The sequence below is a fragment of the Lonchura striata genome, chromosome 20, assembly GCF_050655825.1.
Source record: "Lonchura striata isolate lonStrDom1 chromosome 20, ASM5065582v1, whole genome shotgun sequence".
NCBI classification, from domain to species: Eukaryota; Metazoa; Chordata; class Aves; order Passeriformes; family Estrildidae; genus Lonchura; species Lonchura striata.
In genome coordinates this window covers 12,924,838-12,948,713 of record NC_140722.1, presented here as the reverse complement: position 1 = coordinate 12,948,713, position 23,876 = coordinate 12,924,838, and the positions used below count along the sequence as shown (strand labels likewise).

The window sequence follows — 23,876 nt, the reverse complement described above, 5'->3', positions numbered from 1 at the left end:
CAAACTGGGAATTCCCACCTGGGACACTGCAGGGACTGCCTGGGGCTCAGGTGTGCCCATCTTACAGGCTTTGAATTTGCACAGGAGCTCCTGTGGCATGAGAAAACAAGGCAGGACATCTGTGCCACCCTTGCACTGCTGCAAAGGCCACCTCTTCTCTCCTTTCTGTGCCTGATCAGCAGGAGGGACAGGCTGGGAGCCTGCTGCTGCCTGGGGAGCCATGCACAGAGGGGTTTTGTGCTCCCATCTCCAGCCTCTCTGTCTGTAAAGCCAGGCTGCTATTAGCAATGCACAGCAACACCAAGCAATAACTTTGTACTGCAGTTACTCTCTTAATCAAATGCAGCTTCACAGAGCCACGCTGATCTAATTGTTCAGTGTCCAGGTTCCCTGCCTTCCCAGAGATAAATACTCTGAGCAGCTGCATTTTGACTGGCACCCAAAACTCCCCACTGGCTGCTGTGATTGTGATTTACTGCTGCTGATAGCAATCAATCCCAAGGCAAGCGTGTGCATTTGAAGTGATTCAGGACGGAGCAAGGGGGGAATGAAGAGCCACAGGGAGCTCACAACTGGTGAATCCTGCACTGAATGCTCCCCCCCTTTTCTGCATTGCAAACCCCACTCCAGGCTCACTGCAGGGAGGGTTCTATGTCACCTCTCCTCTGCCAAGAGCAGAGCCACCAGCCTGGTCAGCCAAAGCTCTACATTTCATTTATGCACCTTTCAGTCCTACCTGAGAACAGGCTCTGCATGGGCAGAGGACAGGGAGAAAACTCCACAGGGGTGCAGCCACCAGCCTGAGCTGCTGGCTGGCACAGGGATAATCTCCAGCAGACTGCAAGCCCTGCTCAGGCAGGACAGGTTCCCCAGGGGAGCAGCAGCCAGGCAGGAGGACCTGGAGCTACCACCATCAATGGGCTGTCAGCCACAGAGGAAGAAAGTACACCTACAGTTTGAGCAGTGTGTGGCTCCAGCACAGCCTAAAACCTGTTGCTGTTAAGGTAGGATGGGAATGAAAAGACTTTGACTTAGAAGGTTGTGAGAGTAAAACTTTGGTTTATTTAAAATATACTGCTTTTTTTATATAGAGCTTTGTGAGGACTAACTTTATTGGTTTTGAAGTGAAAATAACTTATACCATTGGTGTAAAGTGCTTGACACACAATGATAGAACTTAACCATAAATGATGTGAACAACAAGAGAGATAAAGAATTATTTACATTTTTCTCTAGCTTTTCCCAGGCTTCTGCCTGGCTAGAAACTTTATGTTTCTCTCTTTGACTGAATCTGAGACCCACAAAAACCCATTTTTGAGCACCCTTAAAAAGGCCTTAAATCCCAATCTCAACTCAAAAGAAAAAGGTGGCTGCTGTTTCAGAGGGCTTGACTTTTCTTCACATCACCCAGGCAGCTTTAGAAACCTGGTCAGGAAAGACTACAAAACCTCCTGTAGCTCTGACGAGCAGAGAAACCCCCAGAACAAATTTCCACCTTCCCTGGAGCTGCTTAAATTTGCCTCCTGGGCCATGGCAAAATCGTGCCCACCTGGGCCACATCCCCAGCTGGGCCAGCTGCCCTCCTGCCTGTCCCTGAGCAAAGCCCCTGAGTCTCCCAGGGAGAGGGGAGAGCTGGCTGCAGGGCTCTTGAGCAGGGAAAGAGGGAGGGGGAATCAGTTTGGACCCCATCAGACCTTAAATGAAGGGACCTTTGGGCAGTAATTATTTCCTCTTCTCTCCTGTCTGCTCTTTTGCTACTAATACTGTTACACAGCCCTGCTGTATGCCATAGCAGAGGGAATTTATTTTTTTTTTTTTAATTTTTTTTTTTTTTTGGGATAGCAGCAAGTGTTTGGAGTGAATTCCCGTTACAGTTGGGAAAGTCAACAGCAGGATCCCTGTGAGAGCACGCTGCTTTCCTAAGAAATCTCAGTGAAACCCATCACTGCAGGGAGAATCTGTTTCCAGCCACTTTACTCAGGGTTTCTATCCCTGGTCAAGGCTTCCCCTCCCTCAGTGGTGAGACAGGGCTCTGCCTGCACAGCATGGAGAAAAAACCTCCAATAAATCAGCCCAGGGAAATGCAGCTTGAGCAGGCTAAAAAGCAAGAGGCTGAGGCCAGGTTTCACACCCTCCCCACCCCAAAGCACCCCAAACCATCCCTGTCCTTCCTGGGAGGGAGTCACTGGTGGCACCATCCCGAGCACCAGGGTTAGATCTGGACAAGCCCCAGAGGGGTTTTGCTTCATGCCCTGAGGGCACAAACCTGATTAAACACAGGCATGAGCCCAGCAATGAATTATCTGCCAGGAGAGCAGGAGCAGGACTCCCCAAGGATGGCAGAGGCAGCAGCAGAGAGGAAGACTGGGTCAGGATGAATAGGGAAAATATGGAGACAGATGAACAAAAAAAAAAGAAAAGAAAAAAAAAGTGCTTCTATGTATGAGGTTTACATTCTCTGCAGCTGTAATTTGCACCTTCCAGCCAGTGCACCATGGAGGCCCACAAGTGCTGCAAGAAGGGCTTCGATGCTGGAAGCACAGGGAAAATCTCAACCTGATTTCTTCATCCCCATTCCAACTTGCAGCAAAGAAATCTCTTTAAAATCAAAGGCTTTGCCACCTGTGGTTTCCAAAAATCGCAAAATTGTTTCTCCCAGTGAGCTGAAAAAAACCCGACCAAAACCCAAAATTTAAAAATAATCTTTTACCAATCAGTGGTGCTGCAGTGTCCCCAGATCTCCTCAACAGACATGGAAAGGTAGCTAAGTAACAGCTACCTCTGCCCATTCCCACGCACTGCACTGGTTGAACTTGATTTCTTTTTTTTTTTTTTTTGTCATTTAAAAAAAATCCCTTTTGGAAAATGTGGTTTCAGCTGAGTTCTCTTTTTCTGTGGGAAGATGTTGGATTCAGCTGTGATTCCAAAAATGTAATTTCGAAACAGCACTTTAAACCAAACCCAGCCCTTTCCCTGCCTCACCATGCCTGGGGCAAGGTGGATGCATTCCACATGGGTATTTGTGATTCCAGGGTTGGGGCAGGAGCATTGCCTGCTCTCAGCAATTTTGTGTTTTGGCATTTCTTTGGGCATGAGATGGGAAAAAGGGTTTGGAGCTGCTCACGCCAGCGCTGGGGTCACAGCATTGGCACAGCCTTAAAATCATCTGACTTCCTACCACAGGGAAAAGTGCTCCAACCATGGCCAGCTGCTTTCCAGCACTGTTTCACCCTGGGGTGTCTTTCCAGCAGCAATGCACAGGGGACACCAGGAACCCCACAAACCAACCCACAAGCAGGAGGTGAGCGGCACGCTTCCAGAACCGGACCCCAGGGGTGGGTTTGGGGTTCTCCTCCCTGGGCTGCAGTTAACTGCTTTTATTCCTCACCAGAGATGTTCTCCCAGCTGACCACCAGCCTGGGGCTGTGCTGCAATAACTGCATGGGCAGAGCACCCCAGCATCCTGCTGAAGCCCACAGCAGCTCCTCGAGCCCAAATCAAAGCCAAGTGTCCACCACTTGCCCATCCAAAGCAGCTGGAGGAGCTGCTTGTCAAAGCCAGGGGCTACTTTTAACTTTTTTAAAAAATTTTGACATTTTAATCTTTTTTTTTAACCCTTTTACACTTTTAACTTTTTTAATGAGTGCTGCCACCTGAAACAGAGGTTTGTGACCAGCCAGAGAGAAGGGCTGGGGAAACCAAGGGTGTCACCCTGATTCTTAAGATTTTCTAAAGCCTTCTGAGTTTACATTCTGTTGGAGAACTTTCCCACACAATTTCTGTAAACAACATATTGTTTACATTCTTTTATGGGGGTGGAGAAACTTGATGTACTAGTGGTTTGTCCAATGTCTTTGGAGAGGTGGCCCATTCACTCTCCAATCCAATGTCACCTTTGGGAAAGTATAAAAGTTGGAGTCAGAGAATAAACTTTTATCTTTACCTTGCAAATAGCAGGTGGCTCGCGTCGTGCTTTCACGTGTCTTACAGTGACACAAGGGCTTGGGGCAGAGCTGGCAGCAAACCCCAGGGATTAATGATTTTAATGACTACACATCCCTTAGCCCCAGGGGGAAACCCGAGGTCTGGGTGAATCTACAGGACATCCATCCTTCAGACACACAAAAGAAAACCCCCTGCAAACAGTCAAGTTTTCAATCGCTTTAATGTGATCACTGCAATTTGACCACAGTTTCAGAAAGGAAAAAAAAAAAAAAAAAGAAAAAGTCACACACAAATTCTCTGTGCTTAGGATTTGAGTCAATCTGTGCAGTTCTTGTTGATTGACGTTATTCAAGTTAAGACCTTCCGACCATCAGTGACGCTCTCGGCTGAAAGGCAGGACCCGAGTGTTGGGCAGAGCAGGAGGGATCCTTCTGGGGCTGGAGCTGTGCCACCCAAACTGCTCCAAGGAAGAGCTGCACCTGCACACACGCACACGGAGCGGGCGACTGCACCAGGAACCAGCCACAGCTCCACGGGACAACGCACAGGTGGGGCCGTGGTTCAGAACGAGGAAGGGGGGAACCCACACAAATATCCAAAACCGAGCAGATTCATTTTCCAACATTCCAGAAGAAAATAGGAAAATTGAAATTACATTGTGTTGACAAACCCTGATTTTTTTTTTTTTTTTTTTTTTTTTTTGGGGGGGTAACAAAGCAAAAGGTGAAGGCAAATTTTCCAAAGTATTGTAAAATTTATTGTATAAGTATTGCAGCTTTTAGAATGACATATAATTGCCACTATCGGTTACTGGTACACAAGAAGCGTTTACAACAGATTTTTGTAAATTGGCATCAGAGTACATATTCATACTAAAACAGCAAAATATAGATAAGTACTGCATTGCATGTGCTGTCAATAGTTTACATAAGTTTAAATTGAACAGAACTCAAGATACAGGACTGCCTATAACAAACTCCAAAGCCAACACAATGCAACTGGAAGTTTAAGAAAATATTAATACAATGAAATGTGTCTATAAGGCAGGCAAATTAGGACTTTAATGTTGTCCTTCATGAGCTTCTATAGTACAGCAAAAATTTGAAGCGCAGTTTCTGGAAAACTTCTTTTTGTGGTTTTTTTTTTGTAGCTTTGTGTTGTACACAGAAAATCTCTGAGCAGTTCAGAGACAGAAGAGATTAAAATTCATTCTGTTCTGGTCTAGCACTGTTAATGCTACACATCTGATTCAGTCTTTTCCCAATCCTTAGGAAAAACACTGGGCTTTGATTTTTAAATTTTTTTTTTAAAATAGCAGTTAGTGCAATTTTATAATTCAATACACATACAAAAGGGTGATTCTCCAGAAAGCAATTGGATTTCCTTAGACCCCACTTAAGACAGAATGAATTTTGTAACACTTATGGAAACAACACGCTGGATTAGTAAAGCTGAGTCTCCAAACCGGTGTAACCAAGGGTTGTGAAGGGAACACGTGTTTGACAGTGACAGCCCCAAATGAAACCCATCCTTCCACCCCACCAGAATCGACAAAGCCACCTTCCCACTGCAGGCCAGTGGGGTTTGGGGGCACTTTTAGGATGCTGTTTGCTGTACTGTAAGCTAAGAAACTCTGTAAGATCAACAACCCCTTTTAAAGCTAACGCGACTTAAAACTCAGAGCAAAAAGGCAGGCTAGGACATGAGGTTGCTAAGCATTAGCAGTGCTTTGATTCTTCTGTATTTCTTTTAAAATAAATCACTTTTAAGGGGCCTGAATCTCTGTGCTGGCAGCTGCAGGACACTCTAGCACCGCTCTCCACTGAGCTGCACCAAGGCCAGAGGGAACGGGGCATCAGCAAGGGTGTGCAAAGCAAATTCCCTGCCTTGGTGGCAATTTGGGACGTGGGAATGGGGAGGAAATGGACCCCGAGGCAAAAAGTAACATTAAATAGTGTAATAATAATAATAACAATAACAACAACAATAATAATAATTAAAAAAAAAGGAACAGACCATTATTTCTAAACACCCATTCAGAACTTGGAGTGGATCTGGGCCCCAGACCTGGTATCTGCACTTGAAATACACAGTTCTCAGGACTGCAAAGAGACAGAAGAAAGAGAAAAGGTAACAAGTGAGTTCTGCTGAGGAGCTCCCACTGCCTGGGGCCTGGGGCTCTCCTCACTGGAGCTGCAGCAGCCCAGGGAAAGGTGGCAGCTTGGGGTTTGTGCATGGATGGGCTGAAAGGCATCATTTGCAACAGAAATTTGGTGTTGATGAGCCACCCCATTTCACACTCATTAAGCTCCCCAAACTAGAGAAAGAGGTAAATGAACCTGGACCCAGGAACTCAACAAACTGATCGCTCAACCGCAGAGCTGGGTGTGACATTAGACAAATAAAAGCTCACACTGGGAGAGGACTGGGGAAGGAGGAGAAAAAAAAAGGGGGAAAAGAGAATTGGTTGAAATTTTGAGGACTTTCAAGCATGAGAGCTGGGTTCAATTGCACTGCATCTTCAGACCCTCTCCCACTACCCCTCTGTGCCTATCCAGCCCCTGCCCACTTCCTTGACTTTTCCGCGGGGTTTGGTGGCCGGGTGACACCCTGTGACAAGACAATCTTGTTTCTTAACAACCTCTGGTCCCCACACCACCTCTTTACTCACTGCTCAGTTTTAAACATGTGATGCATATTCCACCCAAAATCTGCTGAGGTAACCGTATTTTTTTAATAGCAAACAAAACTAGTTCAGATTACTGAACACACCCCCACCCCCCCAAAAAACAAAACAAAACAAAACAAAACACCCAACCCCAACAACACTATTCACACATTTTGGCTCAAGAGGGCAGTAGATATTATATTTCGCTTTCTCTTTTGGTTGGTATCTCGTTTACAATATCCACCACAGATTCCTACCTCCCTGGGTAGGATAATGTGCATAAAACGTGTTCAAGTTCCCTAAGAACAGTCGGAGCAGAGCAGCGGCCAAGGGAGCAGCAGGTGTGGCCAGGCACAGGGAGCTGCTCCGGGAAAAAGGGACTGGAAAAGTGAATGCAAGGTCCAAAGGAGCAAGAGACCAGACGCTGGTTAATGCTAACGATGATTTTGTGTCCCCCTCTCTAATAAGGGAGGGTTACTGTTTGTTTAATAAGGCACTAAATAGACATGTTACATAAAGGAAAGATACATTGTAAAAACTCGTACAAATTCACCAGTTTTGTACCTTTCACGACAAACTAGATTTATTCCTTTGCATTACTTTATTTTTTGTGGCTTTTCTTTTTTTTTTGTTTTTGTTTCTGTTTTTGTTTTTTTTTTCTTTTTAGGTCATCAAAATTTAGGTTATGTGACTGTAAAACTATGAAGATTTCAAGAACTGTGGAAAAGCAGTCTGAAGTATTGAGAAGGTACAGGACTAGTTCTAGGCAGAAATCAAAACAAAAAGCAAAAAGCAAAAAAAATAATGATCAAACTTCAAGTTCAGCTATTCATCATCTTCTTTAAAATATATATAAATATTGTTCAAATGGTCAGAACTTCAAAACCGTTCTCATGGTTACGTTTTTTTTTTCTTTTTCAAGTAATAAAAAAGTTGCTTAAAAACAATAGTTATTGCCTTTATATCTTTCATTTATGTCACTCTACTAGATAGCATCCTGCAGGAAATCAAATCACACCCCCTTGTAAAATCCTCGCTCTCTGTGGCTCCCTACCGACCCTTCCTCACGCTCGGAGAGACCGGACCCACAACGGGATTTTTCCCTTTTGCCTTCTCCCCCTCGCTCTCTCAGGTTTCCCCCTCACTCACTCGGTCACCTACAGATTCACCACGAGGGTGAGGCCCCTACCAGACAGCGAGGTGACAGAAAATGTAAACAAGAGCAGAGCAAGACAAAGCGCTTCTGAAACCAAGAGGAATAAACCACGCGCACCAATAAACCACGCGCGGCGGCGGGAGGGCGGCGGGACCTGGGGGGAGGATGTCCCAGAAGAGGTAAGGGGGGTTGCTTCTAAAGCCTTAAGCATTATTTTTGTAGCCTTTAATTAATACAACACAGGAGTAGATTCATTTCCATCTACTGTACCTGGTGCCTCTTTAGCTGGATAACAAACATGAAAAATAGCGACAACCAGGGACGGCGGCGCCGCGGGACACGGCTGCGCCCGTTTATCCCAAATTGAGGTTTGGGAGGTTGAAACAAAATGAAAATGATGTTCACCACCACCACACTTTCCACCTCGTCCTATCAACGAGACATTTAAACCCAGCTGAAGGGCAGCCAGTGGGTGCGCTACCAGTTCCTCACGAGGACTTCCACAACCACCGCTTTGGCTCCAACAGCAACCTTCAGTTGAACATGGAAAGAAATAAACCAAAATACACTTTTGTTCCTTCAGACACAGAAGTTTATTCTCAACCCCCACCACCCTCCCCTCCAAAAAGTTAGAGGTTGTCCAAAAAAAAAAAAAGAAAAAAAAAAAAAAGAAAAAAAAAAATCAAGTAATTTTTGCCTGCTTCAGTCATTCCTGACTGCGGGAAGCAGGGAGTTTTCATTTTACCTTGTTACTCCAATAATCCTACCGGATGACAGACAGACACACACCAACTCCTCTTGCTTTGTAGGGAATGTATAAAAGCTGTGGCTGTCGGCGGCCACGCGCTGAGACTCTGGAAATTAAGGATTTGCATAAGCTGCAGTCTCGCTCACCGCTCCTCCCAGGGCTGGCATCTCCACTCCAGCGATCCTCCTCCCCTTCCAGCTACTTTGTTCTTCACTTCCACATAGATCCCTTAACAGGTTCATGGTAGACATGATAGAGGCTTTGACCAACACAAGCACTGACATATTTATATTAAAAAATAGTGCAAAATTTCAACATTTATATAAATAACTCTAAACCCCTGCTTTCGATTTTTTTTTGTTTTTTGTTTTTTTACAATGTAATACATGCTTTTTGAGTTGGCACTCAAAAAATTGCCATTTTTCTTCTAGTTCAGAAAACAACTTTTTGTTTTTTTTTGAATAGGCCTCTTCTAATACAAAAATACGTCTGCTCCTTACACATACACTTTCTCTTATTTTTAATATATATTTATATATTTATATTGCAGATCTTTAAACAAAATGGTTTTTGTGCAAATATTTTGTTTTTAAAGATAAGTGAAATAAACAAACAAAAAAAAAAGCATTCACACACAGCCCAACTAGAAACAAACAAAAAAAAAAAAGACTACAGTTGAATTTTTTTCCTTTTTAAACGTCTAGACACAGCTCAATAAAGAAATGTTTTTGCAAGCTTGGTAGGCTTGTGCATTCAGACCAGACATAACAAGTAAATATTTATACACGGAGAGATGGGGAAGGGCTTCATTTTTTTTTCTTTGCTCATCTTCCTCAACTCTCTCTCTCTCTCTCCTTTTTCTTTTAGTGAGAAGTGCAGAGTGTTTAATTTACTTTCTTGCCTTTTTTCTCTTTTCATTTTTCCTTTTTTCTTTTTTCTTTTTTTTTTTTTTAAAAGGGATGCCCTTTTTGTTTCTCTTTCTCTTTGTTCCACGCCGTCGTCGTCGTTGTGCTCTCAAGGCCATTGATCTGTGAGGGATGGAGTCTGCTGCCCTCCAAGATGGGGGGCACCCCGTTGTTGTTCTGCTGGTGCTGGTAGAAGGTGGAGCCGGGGTAGTGGCCGATCACCTCGCTGTAGGTGGGTGGCGGCCCCTCCATCCTGCCGCTGCTGCCGTAGCAGGTGGCACTGATGCCAGAGTTACTGCTGGGCGGGCAGGGCCCCCCGAACACGGAGTTATCTATCAAGTCACTGTCGAAGATGGTTCTGTTTGGGGGGGCCCGCACGGACTCCCTGTTGAGCTCCATCTGCTGCTCGGGGTCGCGCAGCTGCAGCGTGCAGGGTCCCTGGTAGGGCGGGGGCTCCTCGCCGTCCGACAGCGAGATGGTGGGCGGCAGGTCGATCTCGTGCTGCAGGTACGGGTACGTGGGCTGGAAGCGGTTGAAGCGGTCCCGCTGCAGGAAGGAGGGCACTGCCAGGCGCTCGCTGGGCCGCGGGGTGTAGATCTGCTGCTGGAAGGGAGAGCAGAGGAAAGAGGGTGAGAGGTGGCCCGGCGGCACGGCGGCACGGCGGGACGGGCGGCGGCGCCCGCGGCGCCCTCACCTCGGTTATGCCGGTCCCCGACACGGTGCTTTCCGAAGGCCACAGGCTTCCCTCCTGCGTGGGAAAGGAGAAGAGAGGCCGGGGTGAGTGATGGCAGGGGCGTAAGCTCCTTCTGCAAACAGCTTGTGCCAGGTGTCACCCGGAGAAGACACCGCCACCAACGTGTTCCTGCCCCGTCTGCACCGAGTCCAACCAGCATCTCCATCATGTGCGCCGGGCATACGCGCTCAAGTGTTGCCACACCACCACTGAAACAGCCCCTCTGAGCAAAACCTCCCTCCCCTCGCACCTCAGCCTCCATCTAATGGACCGTTTGCAGACTGAAGGATGAGAACACCACCGCCAAACAGCCCTCTCCCATTTGCAGACTTCCCCCCTCCCACCCCCACACCCCCAGCAGGGTTCTTTCCCTGGTTCAAACATGCCAGAGGAGTATTTTTCCATTTGTGATCCATGAGCCGTGGGTGATTCACAAGACATCAAAAAACGCTCCATGAAATAATGACAAGATTAAAAAAAAAAAAAAAACAACTCAAGAAAAAACCAACAAAAACCAACAGAAAAAAACCCTCTTCACACCCACATTCTGATGCTCACAACCACGGACATCATGGGAAAATAAAGATAATAAGTGAATAACCAAATGTTAAGCCTAATTTTGATTTGGCTAAAAAAAAACAACAACAAAAAAAACCCTGTAGCAACAGGATGATTTCAGAGTATTTTTCCCCAAAGAGTCAGTGGTCCTTGTCTTAAACAAGACTGAGGGACTGAAGTGTAGAGGCTTTCTTACACTGCAAGCATCACCCTGTCCTGAGATCCAAACCTCAGTGCCAACAACCCCAAGGCATGGTGAAGCCACAATTTCCCCCAAACCCTGAGACTAGTTTACAATTCATGATCAAAACAAACAAACAAAGGTTCTTCCCATCTGCTGGTGATACTCTGAGCACGCACAGTTCACCCCAGACTTTTTTTGCCTTAGGAACTGCAATATTTAAATATTACTAATATTCACATATAGCAACATCCCTCTGGCAGGCAGAGCTGGAGGAAAACAGCCAGAAGGCTTGTAATTATAACTTGGAACTTCCCAGTTCCTTGCAGGTGAATCTCCAGTTCTGGCACTAGTAAGCCAGGCACAGGCAGAAGTATTTAGCACCAGTGGGGAAAAAAAAAAAAAGCCAAGGGAAAAAGAAACCCCTTTTTTCCCTTGAAGTGTTGCACTGAGAGGCTGGTCTGAGGAAACCACACACCTTTCTCCTATGAGAACTCCTATTTCTCTACCTGCCCCAAACACAGCACACCAGCACCACATTAAAATCTCCAGAGAAACAACACATTATATCCCCCCACCCTCCTGTTTTCTCATTTTTCCCCAATGCTGAAATGTATTTTCTCCTTTGGCATAGCACCTGGTATCAGGTACAGAGAGAATCCATCAGGTTCTGGGATTTGAAGCTCAGCTCTGCACACAAACCTCAAGGCAGGGCTGGTGCCAGTGCAAGGAAAACAGCGATTTAAATGGAAATGAGACTGCCCAGAGTCTTCCCCCTTCTCCATGGCTTTTTCAGGAGCACCTCCTTGGAGCAGAGGTGAAAAGCCAGCTGAGGAAGGTGCTGGCTGAGCTGCAGCCCCATGGCCCTTCCCGAGCAAGACAACCAACCCTGCTTCATTCCAGACCTCGAGACTCCAACATGCAATTGTTTACACAGGCATGGGCTGTTTAGTCTGGTCCATTTTACATGGAATTCTTGCCTGCAGGGAGGGCCAAAAGATCCAAGAGGAACTGCATCTGCCACAGGACAAATCCTCCCCTCCAACCCTGTGCCCAGGCACTACCACCAAAGGCCCCGGGAGGATTTCCAGTGCCACCACAGGCGCTGCCAGCCTGTCACCTCATCCCAAAGGACTCCGAAGCAGTGGGCAGGAGCGGGAAGCACTCCCAAAATTGTGTTTGCTTTGCCGTGCCCCCGTGGCAGACTTCCTGAGCAGCGAGTACCCCGCTGCCTTCTGCTAGATGTTTTATATTTAACTTGGCAGTGGGCAGTGCCATGGCAATATCCCATCTGCTCCCCCCTTTCCTGGGAGTGATGTCAGCCAGCTCCCACGAGGGTGGCTGGTGAGATTCCTGGTGCTTCCCAGCCCTGCCAGGCTCAAGCTGGGACATCCCACCGTGGCAGGTGATGGGCAGGGCTGCTGCACCCCAAACATGCCCTACCCCTAAGTGCCCACGCACCCAGAGCCTCAACGAGATCCTCCTGCCCGTGTGTTTGGAATCAAAGCTCTGGCTCACACACCATTCATCTGTTTGTGCACATGAGGTCCAGGAACGATGCCCGGGGCAGCACGTGGATGCAAGAGTAGCAAACCAGCAGAAACAGCATTCAAATGGGATGTGCAGAGAGAGGAGGAGCAGACAGGAGACCTATTTTCTGTAGGAGCTGGATTTCTGCAGCCCTTACTACCCACCTCTCCCAGGACCCCAGCACCAACCAACCCTGCCTCTCACACGACCATGAAACTCATCTGGGGAGCAGCACAGCTGCCCTAAAAACTCCATAGCAAGATTAAAAGTGCTGGAAATCAGTAGTCAGAGGAGGGAAAAGCCTAAGGGACAGGATACATCCCTGCTTTTAGCCTTTACTTTGGCCCTGGGATGGCTCCACGGCCCCACTGAGCCAAGCAAAACTGCAGGAGCAACATCACTGCAGATCTTCAGCCTCTCCTCACCCACCCTGATTTTCAGAATATTTAGGACTTGAGTCCATCTCAACAATGAGCAGCCTAGAAAGCCATAGGTTTCTGAAATGAAAGGTGAGATTCTGCTGTCTGGTGAGCAACACAGCTGTAAAAGCCTCTGCAAGTATTGCAGAACTTGCTGCAGAACCTAAAATTTCTTTTAAATGTCTTTTTAGACATCAATCTCCAACTTTTTTTAGAACTACTTGTTTTAGTGATGTCAGAGAATTTTCTCTGTAAGGCTGCATGGTACAAATTAAGTCTCTGAACCTTCAGGAAGACTCATTTTCTATTTTGGGGGACACAAAGGTACTTTTTCTTGGGGGAGTGGGATATCACAGTTACAGTGGTGCAGAGAAAGTGCCATTTTAAAAGGAAGAAAAGTTATCAGTAGCATTTCTTAAATATTCTTAGTTCTAGAAAATAGAAGGTACTTGTCATGAGGAGACAGGAGTTTAAGTACAGCAAGAATGGTAATGGAGAAACACAAGAAGTAATACAAAAACTGCTTGCCAGTGAGAGCCGCATTAAAAAACCCTTTAGGGAAATTAATTTCTCCTTCAGCTGTAATTTTTGAGCTGCAGCAACAAAAAAGGACAACTCCAGCAGACCCAGCAGCATCCTGACCATGGGATGAACTGCTTTAATATTTCAGCAGATGAAAAGCGCGAATGCAGCTCCGGTGCCCGTCTGCGGTCATGACACCAAAATGAAGTTTGGGATTTAAAAAGTTCAGTGCAAGTTTAATGGATTGCATCAACCAGCATCCAGCCCAGTGTGGCCTCTGCCTGCCAGGCTCAGCCCTCCTTCAGACTGTTTTCCACGGACAGACACGAAAGGTGCTGCCTTTTAAGTCTTTATGATGCTGGATCCTCCTGTAACGAGCTCTGTCCCATCAGGAGGGTGCTGGTACCACAGGGAATCTCTGCTGCCACTCCATCAGTGCTGCATGCACAGCATGTACAGGGGAACAACCATAAAGATGGGGAAAAAAACCCCAAAAACCCAAAATTATACATTCCTATTTCTTTCCTTAGCTCCAAAAAACGTATTGAAGACTCCACATCCTCACTGGGGTTGAGCAGAGGCACAGAGGTCAAACACTGCTGAAAAGCAATCACTGATGTGTCTGAAGGCTGAATAAGTAACAGAGCCAAAAAATGGCTGGAAACTTTGGCTTGGTAAAATTTAAAATAGAAAAAAAAAACAATAAAGGGGGGAAAAGGAATTGTTTTTTAAAGAGTCAATTTTTCATTCATTTGAAATTTTTGGTCAATCTCCATGTGATTTTCTCTTTTATTTCCATGTTAGCCTTCTGAACTCTTTTTAAAAAAAATAAAAAGCAGGCCACTTAAGAAAACAGAAATTACTGTATTAAAATAAAGAGGGCTTGAGATGAACTTTGCTTTGAAAATGTAAAACGACACATTTGGCATGGTGCAGGTAAAACATTCTGGACATGATAATACAGTGAAAGAATCCGAAAATGGGAAAACAATGTTTCTGCTATTTTAAATAACTCATGTGCTCGGATGCCCACACTCTGCTGCTGCAATGTGTGCATGGGACCGTAAGAGGAACGTAAGATTTCTGGGTGGAGCTGGGATATGTGTGGGGAGCTGGGCTCTGAGCCCCAAAGCAGGGAGGTGCCTGAGCCATCTCCACCCTCACACCAGCTGGTTTAACGTGGGATCAGGCATCCCGTGGGATCAGGCATTCCCAGCACTCCCATCCCACTACAGTGAGGACAGACCCCGAGTTGGGATCACAGCCAGAGCTCCACAGCCCCTAGAACAAGAGGGCATCTCCTTCCCAAGGGGCATCCCCCTCACAAAGCTGCCAAGAAGGGACCAAGAAGGGATCTCTCTGTCTGCTACGTGTGGTGTGTGACAAAAACAGCCCTGGGCAGCCTGCAACTGCACTGAAGGCTGGCTTAGTGAAAGATCTTAGATATCCCTCTCAAAAAAAAAAAAAAAAAAAAAGAGGAAAGAAAATGGAAAAATAGAAGAAAAAACCCCCGAGCAATCCCCTTATTTGATAGTTTTCCTGCAGCAAGTACAGGTTTGATTCAGGGGAGCACAGCCCCACACAGAGCAGCACACAGCACCAGCGGTGTGTCCAGCCTGCCCTGGCAGCCTGCAGGGAAGGGGGCATGCAGCAGTGACCTTGAGGGAGCCCTATTTAAAGGGCTCTAAGACCCTTCAGAGTGAATGCCAAAAAGGAGAAGTATCTGTACAAGATATCTCTGCACTGAAGACAAAGCCACAGAGGCAGCAGTGAACAGTACATGCTCGCCCTCCAAGAAAATGTGATGCCTTTTCTCTATACATCCTTCTAAGTCTCTCTGAGCATTTGAGGAAACTGCATGAACCAATATCTGCCTTGAGGCTGGCAAGGCTTCCCCTCAAATCCCTGTCAGAGGTACAATTCACACATTTCTCCTCGGGCTTTTATGAAGCTGGGAGCCTGGGTTACAGAGAGCCTCTTGCACATCCCCTTGGAGAGATCTCTGCTTGTTTGGCTGACAGGTGATTTCTTCTCCTTCCACCATAGTAATGGCAGCAGCGCTGGTGAAAACTGCAGCAAGTTACTCAGGATTTCCTGCTTCTCTGCAGGGCAGGCAGGAAGTTTTTGTATAGCCACTTGAGACCCTAACTGGAGCCAAAGACCTGGATAGTTTGGGACTGCTAAACCAAGGCATATGAACCCCAACGAGCTGGGGGTGGTGGTTTCAGGAACAGGACATGCCAAGAACAGCCTTGTGCAGTCACTTCACTAATGTAAAATCCAAACTGCAAAACTCAGGGCAAAGTCAGAGGCTATGGCTGTCCATACCTTAGCACACACAGCATCCTAAAGAGCCAGAGGCACCCCTAAAATGCCCCCTCACCCCCAAAACAGAGACAGATGATGCCAAGGCCAAACACATCCTGGCAAGTGAGGCTGGAAGAGCAGGGTGGGACTTACTGAGGAGAGGTTCTCGTCTCGCCGCCTGCCCTGGCTGTGCCGGCTGATGAAGGATCGCGCAGAGAGTTTGTAGTGGTTCAGCAGACACGTGATCACCACCACCATCACCATCATCACCACCACGATTATGATTATCTGTACAAACTCCAACTCCGCTGCAAGAGAGACAGACAGATTTTGAGCCGTCGGGAACAGCAGCAGGTAACTGAGCACAAGAACAACTGAGGTGGCTGAGACACCACTGACAACACTGCACCCTTCCTGCTACAGCTCTCACACGTGGGCTCTGTGTGCCCTGAGCCCACAAAAACCTCATTCATTCAATTTTTCAGTGTCACAGAAGAGCCTCCAGGAGGGATCTTTGCAGACAATCTATACTGCAAAGTGTTTCCTGGCTACAGCACAGACAGGACTTCCCAAAGACCTCTTGGGTGTCCCCAGTACTGGGCACAAAACCAGGAGCATCCCAGAGCCTCACGTGCCTCTCTTGGGGCTGCAGAGCCACGAGCCAACATAATTTATCCCAATGAAACAGTTCAGCTAAATGCAAGCTAAATTTCTGCAGTTCTCTTCTCATCACTGCTACTCCTTCCTCTGGGGAGGACAGGACTGAGCCCCCTCAGCACAACCCTGTGTCCCAGGGGTCAGACAGTGGTGGCCCAGGGGACAGCAGAGCACAGCAGGCAGTGGCAGCCCCTGTTTCCAAGGCTGCCCACCACCACAGGAAGAGCTCCTGCTTTTGGGTGAGACGCCAGATGGGTGCGATGCCTCTGCCATGGGGCCACGTCCCGCAGCTCCAGACAGCCCCGGCTCAGGGCTCAGCTGACAGTGGCAGCTTGAGTGGCTTGAACTGGCAGAAGGGAAAACTGCCAAAACCCCTCCAAACAAACAAGAACAAGCAAACAACAGACTATCCGGTTAACTCTGCAGGCACTTGGCAGGAGGCAGCGAGAAGTCGCTCCTAAAATTTCCTAAGGAAATAATTCCTCACACACCTCCCTGAGGCTAAGGAAAATTGAGTGCTGGAGGCAAACATTGTGCTGGGTCATTATTTCCATGAATTTGCTGCCCAAGGAGAACATGCCATTCCCAAACTGCTCGGTCACTCCCCCCAGCCCCCAGGACTGGGCAGCAGCAACTCCAGTGCCCAGCATAAAGGAGGGGCCAGACAGCAAAATTCAATCATTCTGGGGATTTACAGCTTGTTTGCTTCTCAGCAGCAACAGCTATAAAATGGGAAAGCCATGCCCTAAGCTATCATGGATGCTGCCATCTGTATTTAATCCATACAGACACACACATACATATCTGCAGACACACAGCAAGGCCCACCAGACCTCAAAGGGCACCACTCATACCAGCTGGGGTGGCTTCTGCTGAGTCAGGCAAATTTACTAGGTTTTTCATGGTTTGTTTTTTTTTTTAATGGAAAGTTTTCTCCTGACAGGTGGCACTTGAGTGCCAGTAAAAGCAAATAAATGTCAAGAAAACAGTCCAGGTGGTGAGTGCTGCCAGTTACCTTGGAGCTCTTTCTGCTAAACAGCAGCTATTTCTGCCACTGCCCAAAATGCTCCAAGAGCTCTGCCCACTGCCTGCAGAAAGCAGAATTATGCCTTGAAAGCAGGAGCCTTATCTGGCACTTTGAGCTGGATGGATAAAGGACTTTGAGCCCAGATCCTTCCAGTACCCCTAAAATGCAGCTGCCTCTACTCTGAAAGGTCACACATGGAGTGGGAAGAAAAGGATTAAAAGCCAAACATTGTGCAGGAGTTTTGCCTTAAAAATGCTTTTTAGCTAGAATAAAAGGCAAGCTCTGGGTCTTTCACACCAACCCCAACAAGTTGCCCAGTGCCACTGCAAGAGGAACAGCATAGAATAAAACCACATTCCCATAAATCAGATCCAGCCCCAAAGCAGCACAGCTCATGTGTGGGACCCAAAAGCTGCCCCTGGTGCCCTGTGCTGGAGGAACTGAGTGGAACAGGAGCTTCTGAGCAGAACCCAGACTGGCCACAGGCACAAACACACCAAAACCAAAAGGGCTGGGAAAGGGGACGATGACAACCATTGAAAAAAAGGCACAAGGACTCTTCCCACGTCAGCCCCACTGTGTAGGGGTGTCCCTACACCTCCCAAAGGTATGTCCTGGTGCCAGCTGTAACTGAGCACTGAGAGCATCCCCCAGTGCCTGCCCTCCCCATGGGCAGCAGAGCAGCCACCCAGCCTGGGTGCAGGGCCCATCTCTTGCACAAATCATTATGGACAAGAAAAAACTAAGCAAAAAAAAAAAAAAAAAAACAAAAAAAAAACCACCAAAAAACCCCCCAAAAAACCAATAAACAAATGTTTTTAAGAAGATGAGTCACTTCAGCCTCAAAATGCAGCATATGCTTAGGCCGTGGTAAGAAAACACAAGAAAAAGTATAAATGAAGCTGGTGATGGAAAGATGGAAAACTTCCTTTTCTGTTAAAAGGGGTTATATTTCTAAAGAAAAGCAAGGCCAAAGTAGTAAAAAAGGACAGTTCCTTTCCTAGGACAAGAGAAGCCTTAAGTGAACCAAATCTTGCTAAATTGGTCCTGATGCTTCAGTGACACAGGTGAAGTTTTGACCCAGGAAACTCCTTCCCAGGTTGGGACACACAAGATGTGCCACTTACAAATGACCTTCACCAGACTTCCTGCACACACAGACACAGAACCAGCAGAGCCTGAAGAAGGAGTGGGAATTCCATCAGCATCTGGGACAACACACCAGTGTCTCATCCATCCCTCAGTGCCCTGGGACTGCTGTACCTGGGGGTTACACCAAGAGGTGCAACAGGAAGGCCCAGGATGATTACCAGAACAAAGGGGATGCTGCTTTCCAGCTGGGATGCTCCTCCTGCCCCATCTCTACCCCAAGCTCAGGTTCTGAGGAGCAGCCCAGCCTTACCATGCCCAGGAGCAAACCCATCCTACTTTAATCCCAAGAACACTCAGGTTGCCCAATCTGGCCTTTGGAAAAAAATAAAATAAAAGTCAAACCGAAAAAAACCCAAAAAAAAAACAACCAAAAAAAAAAACCCACAAAAACAAAAACCACGCACAAAAAAAAAATAAAACACAAAACAAAAAACCCCACACACTCAATTTGTGCTTTTCATGTTTCAAGAGACTCATACCCACTCGAGGCACCAAAGTTTCTGCCAGCTCCCTCTGTTTTAACTTGTCTTCATGGGCTTCTTTTCTGCAGAAAGGAAAACAAACCCAACACACTGGAAAGCTGGATATGCTCCGTAAGATTTTTATCCAAGCAGCTCAGTCAAACTAATGAAGAAAGATCATTAAAAACCCAAAGTTTGAGTTAATATGCTATTATACGAGTGCAATTCAGCTGCTATGCTAATAAAAAGCCTTTGGGGAATGAAAAACAAGCCAAACTGCAAAGCACATAATTTATAATTCTACTGGTATTCTTAAAAACACACACACAACAAAACAAGAAAAAAAAAATACTCAACACATTTTGTATTTGGCTTCCTAATCATTGTCACTTTTCAATTAGAAGAGACCTCATTCCATTTCTCTCTGTGATTTTCCCCAAGGGAAGTGTTATAAATGCACTAGGCTTTACAAGATGGGCATATTCCGCCTCCAAATGCAAAGCAAGGTCACACTAATTTAATTTTGCATAATTTTTATTCCAGAATACGTTTCAAACTAACAGGTTCAGACACCACATTTAAGTGACACAACCTGCTTTTCCGTATTTTCCGTCTAGACGCGGCAGCTCCGGGAGCCGGGCGCTGTGCGTGCGACCGTTTTGCAACTCAGCATTTTCCCCCCCAAGATTCCCAGCACCCTAAAACGGGGTTTTCGTGACCAAGGAGAAGCACTTGTCACGTCCCATTCTTCACGTTTGCTGCTCGCTTGCCACTTCCAACCACGCGTGGCCTTGAACAAGGACTTCACAGTGGGTTATGGAGATGCATCAATGAGTGATGGGGACTCCACTCTCCTGTGGTTATTTATAAGCTCATGCCTTTGCTGCCCACCCTGCTACCCAGTCACCAAGACCATAAAGCTCAGAAGTGTCTCAAATTGATGGATTTATGTGTGGGCCACGCTGCAGACCACACTCACAGCTCCACAGGAGATGCTGCAGGAAGGAGCTTCCTCGAGTCCTTACAGACAGAATACTGGCACCCACAGGTTCAAATTAATTTATATATTTACAAGGAGGGAGAGTGATTTGAGTCAATGGTGATGCTGGGAGCACCCTCACAGCCGTAGGGGAGGTGAGGCTGGGTTACACTTTAAATGCATTGCCTTGCCTTTTACAGCTACATTTCAGTTCATAAAATGCTTCCTATAAACTTTATTAACGCTCTTCCTTCCACACAGAGTATCTCTGCAGAAGACAAACTCTCCAAACCACCACAAGTATAGAAGAGAAAAAAAAACTTAAACCAAAACTTGTATTTTGCTGCAATCATTCCAGACACTCAGCTATTATTTACAGCTGGACAGAACAGCTTACAGGCAAGGTCTCAGCCAAGATGACCTATGCTTTCAGCCAGGTATAACACACATCTGCAGGTCAAACCAGTCATCCCCAAGCTTCAATTACAATTTCTGTATGTACTGGAATTGTGCATCATGTGAGAAGTGATGAGAAGAAGTGAAATTACTCAAGAGATAATGGCTAAGATGAAGAAATGTAGCTGTGCTAGCCATAACTCCTAAAGAAAGAAGTTTAAAAAAACCCTCACACTTTTAACACACTCACACAGTTACACATTCTTAACATGCTCACATGCTCTCTTACAAACTCACACACAGACTCTTACACATTCTTACACACACACATACTCTCCTTAAAGAGTGCTGTCCCTCTCAGAGGCTGTGGACAGCACAGAAGAGATGAAAGAACAAAGAACTTCAGATGGCAGATTACTCACCCTCGCTCATCTGCTAGGTCATCTCAGAAACAATCAGAGCAGGCAAAGTCATTACTGCACTATTTTTGTATTAGCATCTGCTACATTTATCTTCTAATACCTCCATAAAACCAGATACAAGGGCCCTCAGATTGTCAACAGTTGTGTTTGTTTACAAGAGAGCAAGGGAAGATACAGAATATGTTCTCAATGTTGATAGTGCTGCTGCTGGCACTGACTGGCAGCACCTTGAAGCTGCAGCAACACCGAGGCACCAAAGGAACCAGGATCAGGCCTGTGACAACAGGCAGGACAGCTGGGAAGAGATCATTTTGGGCCTGCTTCACGCATCATCAGTACAGTTAACAGCTAAACTTCATTTCTGGATTCAGCACAGTCAATTCTGATGCAGTGAGCAGAAGTGACACCGTGCAAGCCAGTGATGACAGGCTGAGATGGGGGCAGGATGGGGCAGAAAGGCAGGGAGCAGGTGAGACTCAGAAAAGGAGCCAGTTGAAAAAAAACCATTGCTGGAAAACAGGGAATAGGGCCTCAAGAAGTCTTGTTCACAGCACCAAGCCTTGAGCTGTAACTGTTTTTAATATGGTTTTTTTTCTTCAGATGTCACCCCAGGTAATCAAGCATCACATCCTCTGAGTCACTGGCAAATGATGGCCTCATCCCCCCACCCCCAGTTTTGTTTGTTTTAAAGGAAACAGCCCCATTTCATGCTTAATAGTCACAGAAATATCAGACTGCTTGGGCCTCAGAACATTTTTTAGTGCTTAAAAACCACAGCGACTGTCCTGGCCACACCACTGGGCCTGTTTTCACAAGGTGACCTTCCCCAGCTCACCCAGCTCGGTGGCAGCTGCAGGGAGTGGGACGTGCATCCAAGGGCCACAGAGGCAGGACCAGCATGGCAGAACTCAGCTTTTACAGGGAAATGGCAAATGTGAGAGCTGGGGTCAGCAGCTCTGTCAGCCAGGATGCTCTGGGCTCCGAGCAGAGACCTGTCAGTTGGACACTTGTTTAGAGAAACTCCTGGAGACATGAAACAGCTCCCTCAGAGCCATGAGCACTAACAAGGTTCTTTGGGACACACTGACTCCCTGAAATCTTGCATATGCCAACCCCTTCTCTCTCTTCTGTGCCTACTTCTCTCACCCTCCCCTTTTCCAGGATTTTTAGACAAGGCATTTCACACACAGTCAGGCTGATCCCAGCCTACAGAGATGACTGGAAGGAGTACATGGCTTTTGAAGTTACTCCCAAGGGTGAGAACAGATGAACTGGATTAAAAGAATAAAGTCATTTTGATTTTGCACTTAAAAGACAGGTAAATTTGCTTGCTCACTAGAAAATGTTGAGCAGGGCTCATGGCCCCCACCAAGCTGAGAACATCCAAAACACCTCCTGCTTCCCAAGAGGAAGCACAATAGCATCAGGCCTGGATGACGTTTGGGCAGGGGTGAAGGCAAAACATCACCCACCCCTTTGAACAAGAGCACCAAGAGAGAGGAACACAAGAACTAGAGTTTACCATCTGCAGTCTTAAATAGACTGAGCCAGGGAAAAAAAAAAAATCAACTAAATAATGAGTGAAAAAACACAGCACACAATATCCGGATCAAACCCCACCAGCTGACCCTGAAAGACCAAACAGGTTTTGTTTGTCAGGGGTATTTCTAACAGCCAGTAAAAATAAACACATTAATAAATAAGTATTTTCGTATACCCTGGAAACACTCCTGATCAATATGTGGCTTGCTACTGTAGAGGTTTTTTTTTTCCTTCCACCCAGCAGAAACTCATGACAAAGGAAAGCACATCTCATTTATGAACTTAGCTATAAATACTTTTGCTAACTGCCATTTAGGAATTTCATTTCCTGCTTGAGCAAGTCCTGTTGAAAGAGGCAATTACCAAATTTGTTTCTAGTTATAGAAATAGATGTTTGTCGCTGCCCACATCTGTTTCGACAGACAAATTGCCAGACGCGGACGCTCCAAGGAGAGCAAGTGCTCCATGCAGGGAGGGCTTTGCCCCCTCTCCAGAAAGCAAATGGCAATTACAGGGATTGGGTTTCTGATTCCACCTTCCTCCCAGCCCTGTCTCCCACTGCAACGGAGCTGCCTCACACTGGCAGGGCACCTGCAGCCTCCCGCAGCCCCATCCACCTGCATCACCCAGCGGTGCCAGAGCCTGCTGCCATGGGGACACCAGGGAACGTGAGGTGCATTTGTCACCCAGCCCAGCACAACGAGGCGCCTTGAAGGCTGCAGGTCACCAGGAGCCAGCAGGCTGCCCTGGCTGTGCACACAGGAGGCAGCAGCAGCAGGGCAGGGAGATGGCACAGGCTGTCCCACTCCCTGGGGACACCCCGGCGCACGCCAGGGACAGCATGGGGCTGTGCAGACGGGGGCTTGTGGATGCCATTGGCATCAACCACGGCCTCTCCCAGCTGAAAAAATGCTGGATAGTACCAGGTTCTCCACCCTGGCTGTCTCCTAGAAAGTTTCCATTTCCACTCATTCTTGGGGAAACCATCCACTGGTCAATTCCCGTTGTGCTCAGCCATGACCCTGTCAGAGACCAAAGCAGATCCAGGTGCCCCAGTGCCAGCACCCAGCCCCTGCCACGGTGCCCAGCAAGTCCTGTGGGAGCAGTGCTCGTGCAGGGCACCTCGAGTGAGACACAGGACAGCAGCAGTGCCTGTGCCTCCCTGCCACAAGCATGACACCCAACAACTCACACCCAGCACCCGCTCAGGGACATGAGTGAGGTGCAGAAAAGCCACAAAACAGCTCGAATTCTTCACCTGTGCTCCTCCAGAATTTCTACTCCATACCAGCATGGCTCCCTCACACCACCTCACTTATCAACCAGCACAGCCCCGAGGAGCCCCTTGACATCTGGGAGCAGTGCTGGGACCTTGCCGTGCCCTGTCCTGGGGCTGCAGCTCCCACAGGGGCTGCAGGACTCGCAGCCCCGGGCAGCAGTGCCACAGGGGCTGCCCTGGCTAGCAGACGGGTGTCGAAACCCAGATTGAGCAAGCTGGCCAAAGCCACACAGGTCATGACAGGGCTGGAATTGCGACCGGATTTCCTCAGCACAGCCCAGGGCCAAAA

At 47.1% G+C, this 23,876-nt stretch overlaps 1 protein-coding gene across 4 annotated transcripts in view; it reads right to left on the bottom strand.

Moving 5' to 3' along the window:
- Positions 1-4,679: 4,679 nt before the first annotated feature.
- The window catches only part of PMEPA1 (prostate transmembrane protein, androgen induced 1), a 44,108-nt gene continuing 24,911 nt past the window's right edge, over positions 4,680-23,876 (bottom strand). For 2 of the 4 annotated variants that reach the window (XM_031506558.3, XM_021553608.4), the window contains 3 exons: positions 15,826-15,980; positions 10,117-10,170; positions 4,680-10,025 (listed from right to left, as the gene is read on the bottom strand). In XM_031506558.3, the coding sequence (XP_031362418.1) occupies positions 9,468-10,025; positions 10,117-10,170; positions 15,826-15,980 (767 nt within the window). In that variant the 3' untranslated portion in view covers positions 4,680-9,467. The remainder of the gene's footprint in view (positions 10,026-10,116; positions 10,171-15,825; positions 15,981-23,876) is intronic. The other 2 variants (XM_021553607.3, XM_085558289.1) reach the window with 2 other exon arrangements.